The sequence below is a fragment of the Podarcis pityusensis genome (genome assembly GCF_964106645.2).
Source record: "Podarcis pityusensis genome assembly, chromosome: 3".
NCBI classification, from domain to species: Eukaryota; Metazoa; Chordata; class Lepidosauria; order Squamata; family Lacertidae; genus Podarcis; species Podarcis pityusensis.
The window spans coordinates 15,935,524-15,949,465 of NC_138026.1; the positions used below are offsets into that span (position 1 = coordinate 15,935,524).

The 13,942-nt window shown below is 42.4% G+C and overlaps 1 protein-coding gene across 5 annotated transcripts in view; it reads right to left on the minus strand.

Moving 5' to 3' along the window:
- The window catches only part of KIF16B (kinesin family member 16B), a 116,269-nt gene that overhangs the window by 92,701 nt on the left and 9,626 nt on the right, over positions 1-13,942 (minus strand). For 3 of the 5 annotated variants that reach the window (XM_080998900.1, XM_080998897.1, XM_080998896.1), the window contains exons 4-11: positions 13,348-13,464; positions 12,504-12,601; positions 10,940-11,049; positions 9,167-9,309; positions 7,691-7,859; positions 7,456-7,587; positions 2,083-2,258; positions 285-350 (exon numbers count right to left, since the gene is read on the minus strand). In XM_080998900.1, coding sequence (XP_080855026.1) covers positions 285-350; positions 2,083-2,258; positions 7,456-7,587; positions 7,691-7,859; positions 9,167-9,309; positions 10,940-11,049; positions 12,504-12,601; positions 13,348-13,464 — 1,011 coding nt within the window. Of the gene's footprint in view, positions 1-284; positions 351-2,082; positions 2,259-7,455; positions 7,588-7,690; positions 7,860-9,166; positions 9,310-10,939; positions 11,050-12,503; positions 12,602-13,347; positions 13,465-13,942 lie in introns of those variants that run through there. The other 2 variants (XM_080998898.1, XM_080998899.1) reach the window with 2 other exon arrangements.

Consider the following 13,942-nt stretch of genomic DNA (forward strand, 5'->3'; position numbering starts at 1 on the left):
CAGCAGTTCATTTTGTGTTTCTTTCTTTGGATTTTTCCCCAGAAAGGCACTTCTGGATGGGACAACTATGAGTACATAGTAGTTTGAATTCAAAATATTTTCCTCTCCTGTTTTTATTCTATTTTATTTATGGATTTTTAATTGTTTTATATATTCTACAAGCCGTCTGAACCATGTTTACTGAAGTACAGCATATCAAGCATCTTAAAACAGAACACATAACTTAAAACCTGCAAATCTGCCAAGAATTCAGACACAGATGAAGTGTTTGAACTAAAACTTACTCTGGCTTCATTCTGTTGAAGCTTTTCTTCCATACTTAGGGCTGTTGGAGAATCCAAAAGTGCAATCTAGGTGAAGCAGACAAAATACACATTAACGATATAAAAACAAAAGATAGCCTGCAATGCAATGCTATTGATTTCTATTTAAGAATTAAGTCTTGTTGGGTTCAATGAGTCTTACTCTCAGGGACATGCATAGGACTGCAGTCGTATACTGCAATTTTAGGCCACGGTCCTTAGCCATATATCAATAGGTCTTAGCATGCCTTAAGTGGAAGTCATCTAGGAGTAATGATTCTCAAAAGAATCATTAAAACAATTTGTTTTTATTTGAAAAACGGGATCATTGGTTACTGGCTGCAGATTGTTCTCCAGCTCTCCAGCGCCTCACAGAAGACAGATGTTTCTATACAAGTCAAGGGAGTTTCTAGGTCTTTCAGGAAACTTGCACACAAGAAGCTTGAAAACATCCACAAATGACATACTTCCTTTAAAGTCCATACAAATTCTACATCCTCCTCCTAAGCACTCTCTGGCTCCTGTCCAAAGTAAAAAGCAGGTAGAACAGGTCTGCTGGGGACTCATTTTCTTTGTGCTGCTTCTCCTATATCACTCAGTCCCTTGACTTCACTTCATGCACCCAGACAGTGCTTTGTCCTGTTTTCTTCTCTCTAACCTGGCATTCCTGCTTCTCTTCCTACTCCCTAATTATCTTCTCTCTCTCTCTCTCTCTCTCTCTGTGTGTGTGTGTGTGTGTGTGTGCATGTGTGTATTTAACAATCCTTAAGGTACAGAATGGGACGCGGGTGGCGCTGTGGGTTAAACCACTGAGCCTAGGACTTGCCGATCAGAAGGTCAGCGGTTCAAATCCCCGCGACGGGGTGAGCTCCCGTTGCTCGGTCCCTGCTCCTGCCAACCTAGCAGTTCGAAAGCATGTCAAAGTGCAAGTAGATAAATAGGTACTGCTCTAGCAGGAAGGTAAACAGCATTTCCGTGCGCTGCTCTGGTTCGCCAGAAGCGGCTTAGTCATGCTGGCCACATGACCCGGAAGCTGTACGCTGGCTCCCTCGGCCAATAAAGCGAGATGAGCGCCGCAACCCCAGAGTCGGTCACGACTGGACTTAATGGTCAGGGGTCCCTTTACCTTTACCTTAAGATACAGAAACAGATAGTGTCACTCAGGGCTGTCTTACCCATAGGTGCTAGGGGTGCGGGGCACCCGGGCACCGGGCTCTCACGGGTGCCAGGCAGAGAGTCCGAGGCCCGAGAGTTGAGTCCGGGTAAGAGCCCACCCATCGGTCGGAGCGCCACAGCAGGCTCTTCTGCTGCAGCCGGCTCTCCACCCCAACCCCCCGCCCTCCTGCCCAGCGTCTGACAACGGAGTTGTCGTCAAAGTCTTAAGGTGCGGTGGGACCAAAGCGAGCGGGCACTCTGGGTCCCCGGATGGGCCTTCTCAAGCTGCTCGCAGAGGCTTGACACTTGGGTGCCCGGTGGCTGCCAGCCTTAACTTTCCTCCTTCCCTTTCTCTGCCTCCCAAATTTTAGGCGCCTTGCTGGAGATGGAGGGCAACATGTGAGAAGGGAGGGCAATGTAGGCAACAAAGAAATTGGCTCAAGCCATTTTACTTGATTTGTAACCCCTTCCGTGTCGCCAACACCTGGCATCCGACCGAGCTCCGGCCGCAGCAGCTCCGTCCGAGGAGGCGCTGGGCGGATTTTTGCACCCTGGCACCGCATATGCTTAAGACAGCCCTAGTGTCACTCAAAGAAACCACTCATGTCTCAAGTGCAAAGCTAACCTGATTTCCCTGAGCGAGCAGAGTTTTCAGCCGGGCTATTTCAGCTCGAAGCTCACGAATTAGCTTGACGTTTGGATCCTCGTTAATGGTAGGCTTGTTGATTATGTTTTTAGCTCGGTTTGCATAGCGAAGGGTGCTTAAGGTTTCTCCGTAATTGACATCAGCAGGTGAAATGGCTACGGAAAGTAAATTCAAAATTAGGTTATACTAAATTCTAAATATATCATTTAGAAATCTTAGAAACCCTGTGTGGGTGGAGAGAAAGCAAACGGTATGCTGAACTGTTGTGAGCAGGACGGCATTTTAGGGGGGAAATACTGCATTAATTTGGTTCACAGTTTCATTATGTAGCACTAAATATCCCGCCATACCAATTTTCTTTGAGGACCAAGGGAGGTGTCCCGCAAAATATGATACACTGTAATTTGGACATTACAGTGGTACCTCGGGATGCGAATGGGATCCGTTCCGGAGCCCCATTCGCATCCTGAATAGAACGTAAGATGCGACAGCGCGTCTGTGTGTGTGCGGGTCACATTTTGCTGCTTCTGCGCATGCGCGTGATGTCATTTTGAGAGTCTGCGCATGCGCGAACGGCGAAACCCAAAAGCGCTCAACCTGAAGCACATTCAACCCGAGGTATGACTATATCTAAACCAGGGGTCAGCAACCTTTTTCAGCTGTAGGCTGGTCCACTGTCCCTCAGACCATATGGTGGGCTGGACTATATTTTGGGGGGGGGGAAATGAACAAATTCCTATGCCCCACAAATAACCCAGAGATGCATTTTAAATAAAAGGACAAATTCTACCCATGTAAAAACACGCTGATTCCTGGACCGTCCATGGGCCGGATTGAGAAGGCAACTGGGCTGCATCCGGCCCCCGGGGCCTTAGGTTGGTGACCCCTGATCTAAACAAGCAAAGTCTTGCAGCATCTTAAAAGACTAAAAAATATATTTAAAAAGTGCCTGAGGATTTCTAATAAAGACAAAGGCAGTTTAGTCTCTGCCTTGTTTCCAACAGTGAAACAAGTTCACTTGTCCCTCCCAGAGGCAGACACTGCACAAAGTTGATGGCCCAGACCTGCCTCTTGCCTATGAATTGAGAGCAAGGCCTCATGACTAGTGGAAGTGCCCAAAGCACACGTGATGCTCTTCCTCCAGTGCCCTTTTTGCAACAGGCTTCAAGGTTGAGTGTAGGGCATTCACATTAACCTTTTTGGGGAACCTCCTCGAAGCCTTAAGAGGGGGGCTTGGGAAACCCCCCTCTTAAGTAGTCCAACAACTGGTATGGGTTTCAACTGCACCTCCCCTGAGATGGATAGAGGTAGCAGGATCTCACCATTTATCTTCCCAAGATCTGCACAGCAGAAGAGCTGAGTGTTACTTCCCTTGAGTATGTGCTTTCAGATGCCTAACCAGGGGGAAGCAGCGCATTCAATTATTCTGCAGGAACCCAGCACTGTGTACTGACACTGCTTTCATCTCTCCACTCTCCCGGCAGGATATTATTCAAGCTTTGTTGTGAAGACAGCCCCATTAAAAATAGCAAACAGCAATATTGCTTAATGAGTCACTTGTAATGCCAATCAATTGGATGTATAGATAACCTTTTTGAAAAGTCAAAATAAAAAAAATCCTTCCAGTAGCACCTTTAAGACCAACTAAGTTAGTTCTTGGTATGAGCTTTCGTGTGCAAGCACACTTCTTCAGATACACTGAAACAGAAGTTGCCAGATCCTTCTATATAGTGAGAAGGTGGGGAGGGGTATTACTCAGAAGGGTGGTGGGAATGGGAGATTGGCAGATAGCTGAGATGAGCCTGCTGACGACTCTTAACGACTGTAATAGGTCTTACAGGAAAAGGCAAGGGGTGAGAAGGTGAGAAATGGCTTAGTCATGTATAATGGGATAAGAATCCAATGTCTTTGTTCAAACCAGGTCTCTCCATGGTTTTAAGTTTGGTAATGAGTTGCAATTCAGCAGCTTCTCTTTCCAGTCTATTTCTGAAATTCCTTTGTAGTAAAACAGCTACTTTGAGATCTTGTATAGAATGTCCTGGGAGATTGAAGTGTTCTCCTACTGGTTTCTCTGTTTTGTGATTCTTGATGTCAGATTTATGTCCATTTATTCTTTGGCGTAAGGTTTGGCCTGTTTGTCCAATATAGAGAGCTGAAGGACACTGTTGGCATTTGATGCCATACACAATGTTAGATGATGAGCAATTGAATAGTCCCGAGATGGTATGTGTGATGTTGTTGGGGCCAGTAATGGTGTTGTCCGGGTGTATGTGGCAGCAAAGTTGGCATCTGGGTTTATTGCAGGCTCTGGTGCCAGTGTCCGTGTTAGGTCTGGTTGTAGTATTATTGTGGGTTAGGAGTTGTTTAAGATTGGGTGGCTGTCTGTAGGCAATGAAAGGTCTTCCTCCCAGAGCTTGAGAAAGAGAACTGTCATTGTCCAGGAGAGGTTGTAGATCTCTGATGATGCGTTGTACTGTTTTAACTTGGGAGCTGTATGTGATGACTAGAGGTGTTCTGTTATTTTCTTTTTGGGGTCTGTCTTGCAGCAAGTTCTCTCTGGGTATAAGTCTGGCTCTGTTGATCTGTTGTCTAACTTCATCTGCTGGGTATTTTAGTTCTGAAAAGGTTTGCTGTAGATCTCTTAGGTGAGAGTCTCTGTCTGTAGAATTGGAACAGATGCGGCTGTAACGTAGTGCCTGGCTATATACAATGGACTGTTTGGTATGTTTGGGATGGTAGCTAGAGCAAGCACTCAGCCCAGCCGAGGAATCAGTCCTTTCACGTGGACTGTCATTCTGCCCTGCCAAATCCCCACACATGATTCAGTTCTACGGGGACTTGGAAGCATTTTTCCGCCGTTTACGCCTGAAGGAGTATTTTCAACACACACAACAACAAGACAAATCAGAACAAACAACAACTTCACAACACAACACCTCTCAACCCACTGGAGAACAACAACCACCCTCCCAACAGAACACTGACCACCAACTACCTCCGAAAAAGTGTTACACAAAAAGGGACTCCACATGGACCCCTCCTGATGGACGCAATACCACACTGGACTTGTACATCGACTGCTTCCGCCACAGAATCCAAACAGATGTGACCAGAAAACACCATCGCTTACAACAAAATCTAAACCATGCTTAAAGGAGAGCCATAGATAATCTCAGAAACAACCCAGACATTATAATTAAAGAAGCAGACAAAGGTGGAGCTGTCGTCATCATGAACAAAACTGACTACATTCAGGAGGCTCACAGACAACTTTCCAGTACCGCCTTTTACACAAAATTGGACTCAGACCCCACACAAGAATACAAGAAAGAACTGAACAAGATTGTTAAGGAGCTACCCCCACACATCCAAGAACAGATCCTCACCAACACACCAACAGAACCTCGACCAGGAACTTTCTATCTTCTACCTAAAATACACAAACCAGGAAATCCAGGACGCCCCATCATTTCAGGTATTGGCACTATTACAGTGGGTGTCTCCGGTTATATGGACTCTGTTCTGAAACCATATGCCATCAGTGCTCCCAGCTATGTACGTGACACCACAGATTTTCTGAGGAAAATACAATCTTTAAATAATCTTCCCAATAATACTATACTAGCTACTATGGATGTGGAATCTCTGTATACCAACATCCCACACAACGATGGTTTACAAGCTATAAGGAACACCATTTCAGATAAAACCACAGCGGACCTTGCCACCAAACTCTGCCAATTTGTCCTTACCCACAACAACTTCAAATTCGGTGATGACCTGTTCCTTCAGATCAGCGGCACAGCAATGGGCACCCGCATGGCCCCACAGTATGCCAACATCTTCATGGCAGATTTAGAACAACGTTTCCTAAACTCCTACCCACTCAAACCTCTCTTGTACCTGCGATACATTGACGATATTTTTATCATCTGGACACATGGTCAACAGACCCTGGACACCTTTCACCAGAAATTTAATGATTTTCACCCCACAATCAACCTTACAATGAATCAATCTATGCAAGAAATACATTTTTTGGACACTACTATAAAAATACAGGATGGGCACATAGACACCACCTTATACCGTAAACCAACTGACCGACAAACATATCTACATGCCTCTAGCTACCATCCCAAACATACCAAACAGTCCATTGTATATAGCCAGGCACTACGTTACAGCCGCATCTGTTCCAATTCTACAGACAGAGACTCTCACCTAAGAGATCTACAGCAAACCTTTTCAGAACTAAAATACCCAGCAGATGAAGTTAGACAACAGATCAACAGAGCCAGACTTATACCCAGAGAGAACTTGCTGCAAGACAGACCCCAAAAAGAAAATAACAGAACACCTCTAGTCATCACATACAGCTCCCAAGTTAAAACAGTACAACGCATCATCAGAGATCTACAACCTCTCCTGGACAATGACAGTTCTCTTTCTCAAGCTCTGGGAGGAAGACCTTTCATTGCCTACAGACAGCCACCCAATCTTAAACAACTCCTAACCCACAATAATACTACAACCAGACCTAACACGGACACTGGCACCAGAGCCTGCAATAAACCCAGATGCCAACTTTGCTGCCACATACACCCGGACAACACCATTACTGGCCCCAACAACATCACACATACCATCTCGGGACTATTCAATTGCTCATCATCTAACATTGTGTATGGCATCAAATGCCAACAGTGTCCTTCAGCTCTCTATATTGGACAAACAGGCCAAACCTTACGCCAAAGAATAAATGGACATAAATCTGACATCAAGAATCACAAAACAGAGAAACCAGTAGGAGAACACTTCAATCTCCCAGGACATTCTATACAAGATCTCAAAGTAGCTGTTTTACTACAAAGGAATTTCAGAAATAGACTGGAAAGAGAAGCTGCTGAATTGCAACTCATTACCAAACTTAAAACCATGGAGAGACCTGGTTTGAACAAAGACATTGGATTCTTATCCCATTATACATGACTAAGCCATTTCTCACCTTCTCACCCCTTGCCTTTTCCTGTAAGACCTATTACAGTCGTTAAGAGTCGTCAGCAGGCTCATCTCAGCTATCTGCCAATCTCCCATTCCCACCACCCTTCTGAGTAATACCCCTCCCCACCTTCTCACTATATAGAAGGATCTGGCAACTTCTGTTTCAGTGTATCTGAAGAAGTGTGCTTGCACACGAAAGCTCATACCAAGAACTAACTTAGTTGGTCTTAAAGGTGCTACTGGAAGGATTTTTTTTATTTTGACTATGGCAGACCAACACGGCTACCTATCTGTAACTTTTTGAAAAGGCAAAGCACTGGGAATTAAGATAATTCAGCACACACTCACTTGCAATCATTATTGTTTTAGAGTTTCCTCCTAGGCTATCTTTCAAAAGCCATGTCAAAACAGAATCCCTGTAAGGCACAAATACTTGCTTCTTCTTTGTAAGGGGGTTTGAGGCATCCTGAGATAAATCAGCTGTAAAAGAGCAAAACAAGGAGGCAACACTACCATTAGAGAGGGCTGGATAACAAGTTTGGTACTCAATTAAGTCGATAAATTAAAATAAACAGAGACTTACCTAAGGCAGAAATTACATTTCCCAGAGTAACTAGGGATTTGTTAATATTTCCTCCTTCTTTTAATCTGACACCTGTAGCTCCAGTAGCATCTGCTCTCTCACTTCCAGCAAGGTCTACCAAATGTATTTTGCTAACTGTTTCACATGGCATCTCATCATCAAACTTTGCCTACAGAAAAACAAGATGTTGGGCTATAACATGGAAGTCTATGAAGAAAGGAGGAACAGTTTCTATTTCTGTTTCTCAGTTGTAACAGAAATACAGTGGTACCTCAGGTTAAGTACTTAATTCGTTGCGGAGGTCTGTACTTAACCTGAAACTGTTCTTAACCTGAAGCACCACTTTAGCTAATGGGACCTCCCACTGCCACTGCGCCGCTGGAGCACGATTTCTGTTCTCATCCTGAAGCAAAGTTCTTAACCTGAAGCACTATTTCTGGGTTAGCAGAGTCTGTAACCTGAAGTGTATGTAACCTGAAGCGTATGTAACCTGAGGTACCACTGTACAGAAAAACTAGGGGTACAACTATACTATATCATTTGCATAGCAGTTCTTTTCTATACATACAAGTAATTTACACACGTGAAATCCTTTTCCAAGACACATAAGTGCCAGAGAAACTAGTGTGAAATGACTTGAAATTCAATACTCTCAACATAAATATTTCCATTTGCAGCCATTGGGGCGTGGGGGAGTATTGTTGTTTACACAGAGAATTCCCATGAATAAAGTTGCATTCCAAGTCTGTCAAGATGAGAAAATAATTCACAATTTTGTTCTCCCTACTTTTCTAGATAACAGTTTAAAAAATTAAGCTGTGCAGGTTGGGTGGAGAATTATACTAGGTAAAAGGGGAGGGGGTATTAATTTCTCCTCCGTCAGAGCCACTCCCTAAATCAAATTTATAACTCCACAAGCCAAATTGAAAGCAACAATTAAAAAACCTGGGAGATCCTCTCAGATGCTCCATCACAGCAGACCTTCAAAAACTCATTCTCCTGTCAAAATTTTTGTGCTGGATCAAGTGAGAAAGAGCGTGTCCCCTCTCCAACACAAAGTGGTCATAACCAGAACATATACATCTTTTATTAGAAGTAAAACTGTCTTGTGAACTGCCCTCAGATCTTTTGATGAAGGGCAGTATATAAATCAATTAAACAAACAAACAAACAAACAAACAAACAAACAAACAAACAAACACAATTTAAAAATAAACCTAGAGACTAATAGAGTTACATCTAAAAAAGGCTTCAGCCAAAGCACTTCTCATTTTATAAATACTGCATTAAGCACGTATATCTCCTTTCCAGATTTTTTTTTGAGAGGTGGGGCGTGGCAAATTTCCACTATTTAATCCGACAAGGAGTGAAAGGTCGTATTTCAAGTCCCTTTTCAAATTTAGCTGAAGCTGAATTTGAGTTGCACCTAAATCTGAGAAATGTCAACAATTCATTGTGAGCTGCTCCTTTTTGTACCTGAGTGAAGTTGACGGTGAAAATGGCATGGGATCGGCTGCTGACATCGTTCATTCCAGTCGCAGCAGTGGTCCGGTTTATGTTTCCTGCTTCCATAAGTTCTTCTACGTCACCATAATTTTGTACTAAGTGTTTGGACAAGTCTGAGGAAAACACAAACACAAGCCAACAGTTAGGAGGACTGCAACCTTTAACCAACTAATAGTATTTAATCCACTGAAGAGGCATCCCCGGTTTATCAGGCAACATCTTTTTAAAGTTATCCGCATCTTTAAAATAACTATTTCTAAATGCAGCTGGTGGTAGAGACAATCTTAGAAGAGAAAGCCTCACACAGGTGGCCATGAGGTGGCAATACAGTGGTACCTCGGTTCTCGAACATAATCCGTTCCAGAAGACCGTTCGACTTCCGAAATGTTTGAAAACTGAGGCGCAAAGGGCTGGCTGCAGGTTCAATGGAGAAAACCTAAAAACACACAGCAGAAGCCATTCGACTGCTGAGGCGCATTCAAAAATGGAAGCATTTACTTCTGGGTTCTGGGCATTCGGGTTCCAAAACTTTCTGCTTCCGAGATGCTCGATAACCAAGGTACCACTGTACTTCTTCTAAATTGGCACTTACTGCAACAGATTCATGAACCACCTGAAAGCAAAGTTTTGGATGCAGACAAACCAAAGGCCTCCCTTCATGTCACAGAAGGGACTGATCCAATGGAGGCTCCTGCTGGAGTAAGGGAGAGAGGGAATTTTTTGCCTCTTCCACAGGAGTAGTTTTTGACAGGGTACAGGAAAGAAAAAAATCTGAAAATCATCTTCCCACCCCCTTTCCTCCAGTGTAACATCATGTGAATGGCACTCTACACATGCCAAGTGCGGATCTAACTCAGGGGTCAGCAAACATTTTCAGTAGGGGGCCGGTCCACTGTCCCTCAGACCTTGTGGGGGGCCGGACTATATTATGAAGGGGGGGAAGGTGAATGAATTCCTATGCCCCACAAATAACCCAGAGATGCATTTTAAATAAAAGGATGCATTCTACTCATGTAAAAACACGCTGATGACCATCTGCGGGTCAGATTTAGAAGGTGATTGGGCCAGATCCGGCCCCCCGGCCTTAGTTTGCCTACCCATGATCTAACTCAAAGAAAGCATTTTCCCCCCTTCTAAAATGACAATTGGTTAGTCATATGCAAATGTACTGATTTAACTTATTTGAATGACTAAAATGTATTCAACTGACAAACAGTGTTAAGTATTGTGAAGTTAAAGAAAACTTAGGAGTGTATATGGGGAAACTGATCATGCCCTTTTTTTTATTGCAAAATAGTGCATGGCAAGCTTGAACTGGCCGTATTTATTTTAGCAGAAGTGAAACTGCTAGACACGTTAAACATACAGAATGTCAACCTGAAGAGAAATCTGCAGTCTTCCTAAACATTGTGTACTCTCAGGACGCTATAGCATAAACTGGAAGGGGATGGATTAAGCCAATTAAGTTCTAATAAGTACTCTTCCATCACAAGTGCCTTTGATTTATAAGTGAGACCCATCATTAGTCTCAATTAGTAGGACATCACACTCCAGAAGAAATCTTTAAAATTTTCATTGTAACTGGTGACAAGCTACACACAAATTAGCGCACCCAAACAGGGTTCATAGACTTTTATAACTTCGTTTACACTGGCCTTCAATTTACAACAAAGACAAATTTATACAATTAAAAATACAACTGGACGTCCAACAAACAGAAGCATTCAGCTCTTTAAATCCCACCTTCAACATAAGGACCTTCTTTTGGATGCTCACGAATTCTCAAGTTATTTGTTTTTGTAGACTTGCGCCTCAATAAATCTCTGACACGTTCATTATATATTTCCAGGTAACTGAAACAAATATACTTTAATCAGAAGAGAGTCCGAGTTTAAAAGCCTATCCATTAAAATGAATCTCATATAAGCACAACCTTCATATGTGCATTTAAGAACATAAAGAGACCAAGGCCCATCAAGTCTAGCATCCTGTTCTCACAGTGGCCAACCTATGGCCAAACTAATCATGATTCACAGTAGAATACCATTTTAAAGGATAATCACAGTACACAGCATTCCATTGGGTCTCATTGGCTCTTAGGTATAGGCCAGTGGGATGGCAGATATTGAAATAATTCAAAGTTATTGGTTAGAGGGGTCCTGATTGAAACTGTATAAAAGGTCAGTCACAGCATTGTCCAGGAGCAATGTGGTCTAGCAGTAAGCAGAAGAAGAGGTGAATCACTAAAGGCAGACAGTGCAGAGAAAACTCCCAGATAGCTTCTGGCCAGAGTGACAGCAGAGGGCAAAGTTGGCCTCAGGAAGCAAGAAGACTTCTGAAGATGCAACAGTGTGACATCTTCTTGGCTGTGTCCTGATATTCAAGTCCCTGACCAGAAAGAGGATTTCAGGGGAAGCTGAAGCCAGCCAGCCAAAGAAAGCGTATGTTTCCAGAAGCTGAAAGCTGATTGTGAGTGACAGCTGGGAGACTCTGTTCATCCTTGCACTGGCCCAGCTAAGTTCCTGACCAGGGAGAAAAAACTTCTTATCCTCTAGGAGAGTTAACTGGGATCACGTTAGAAACAGTACACATTTAATGTCAAGCACTGCTGAAGCATTTTTTTCACATCCATTCCTCTTTGGCTAATTAAACAATCTATGGCCTTTTGTTTGTTACTATGTTGTGTTGTTGTTTTTATGTTGTAAACCTCCCTGTGATAAAGGACTGTCTAGAAATGTATTAAATTAATATAAATAAATAAAATATGATTGCGGTATGACATTGATCTATTACTGATTTATTATTTTCTGTAAATAAAGGTTGATAAATATTAATATTTGCTTTTTTTAACTGTGTGAATGGGGATAAGATGTTGGGGTGGCAGCGGGATTGCAAGGAATAAAGAACTAGAGTATGTTTATAGCACATTTGAGGAAGGATTAGTCAACACTCTGTGAAGGTTCGGTAGGATTAAAAAATTCTCCCCCTCCATCTTCCACATTTGGTGTCACTGAAATTAGGTGTAACACCCACAGTCTTTGCAGGATCTTAAATGGAATAGAAATAATAAGCAGGCCTTTGAAATAGCTATATGGGTAAAAGGTAATGTAATCCAGACTGAAGTCCTATATGAAATCTTTGCTCTGTAACTGTTTAGTTCTCTCTTCCTCCCAAAGGAATATGGCCTATGAACTTCTGCAATGAACTAACCTTCCAATGAGCTGAGACATGGATAAGAAAAAGGAAGGCAAAGACAATCAAGACAATTTTGGTTGTATACAGCCATGCAACTGCTACACAAGCATACCTGACCTCTGTCCGAAAAGAGGCTTCATTCCATCTTGTTTTTTCATTTATTCGGTTGAATAATCCTTCACAAATCCGAGGTATTAAACCGAGATCCCCCTGCAACAATGAGAGCCATTGTCATACTGCACTCTGTTTAATGCAGCCGTCACAATCTGAAAAAAACACTGACGGAATATTCAAAGCCATAGGAATTGAGCTCCAGTCATGGAACTGGGCGTTCTCTGCTCCCCTCTACGCATCCCTGTAGTCCCATGAGCCCTGAAAATGGGCTCCGCAGAGTTGCTGAAACAAAAGGCAAAGCAGTGTGCAGCAAGGGAACATTGGCAAAAAGTACATTTTCCCCTTCTGTTTATGGAAGGGCTCCTTCCATTTGTGGGAGACTACTTTCTGGCCCAGTTTAGAGAGTGTATCTCAGGCAGATTGAAAAATAAATAAATAAAATGAATCAGCAAATACGAATTAGTTTATCAGGTTTATATCATGCTGCTTGAGATTAAACTTTGCGCCAGAAAGCATGCATTTTTTGCTTCCCAAGTATACAATTTTGGGGAGCCACGATGTTCACATCTGCATTAAGCATGCCCAGCTAAAACTAATTATAACGCAACTGGATTGTACATTCTCTTGTCTATATCTGTGCACAACCAAATTAGGCCTTGCTAAACATCAAAATTCCTTTAAATTATTCTATTCAATCCAGAATTGCTAGAAAAATATGGCGGTTCCTTGTAACAATTTAGAATATATGTCGCTCATCTCATATACATAGAAGAAAAGCCGAACACTTTTAAAAGGCATGCATTTCTACAAAGTAAAGTAGAATTCTGAAAAGCTTTACGTACAGCATTTCCCATCATAGTATATGACTTCCCAGATCCAGTCTGTCCATATGCAAAAATACAAGCATTATAACCTTCAAAAGCAGATTTGAGGACATCACTGCCAAGGTTCTTAAATACCTGGAGAAATAAAAACAGAGGGAGACTAGCAATGTTTCATAGTATAATTAAAAGCAGAAGTTTTAATTTGTTCTCCTCAGTAGAGTATCACAACATACTATAGGAACTGCTCCCTTACTGAAGTGCTTATGAAAGATGATCAGTTCAAGTGTTTATGAAAAAATAGTAATTCTGTGGTTTCTCAAACAGTCTACACAGGTGTACCTTAAGATACATATGATACTGCAGAACATTAGCTTGGGATTTCTTTCCAAAGGCCACTTACTACTACTTCATTTTACTAGTAAACAAACTAGTATGATATATGAAAAGTATTTTTTTCCCTTGAACCAATATAAATAAACAAAAATATTGCAGAAGAGCTGTGCCAAATCCAACCTTCACAATTTATCACTCAACAAACTGGATGCAGCCCAGCAGCCATAGTTGGTCTTCCATCAGAGATTCAGTTAATCTCTTTGCTGGGATCCATTTTTAG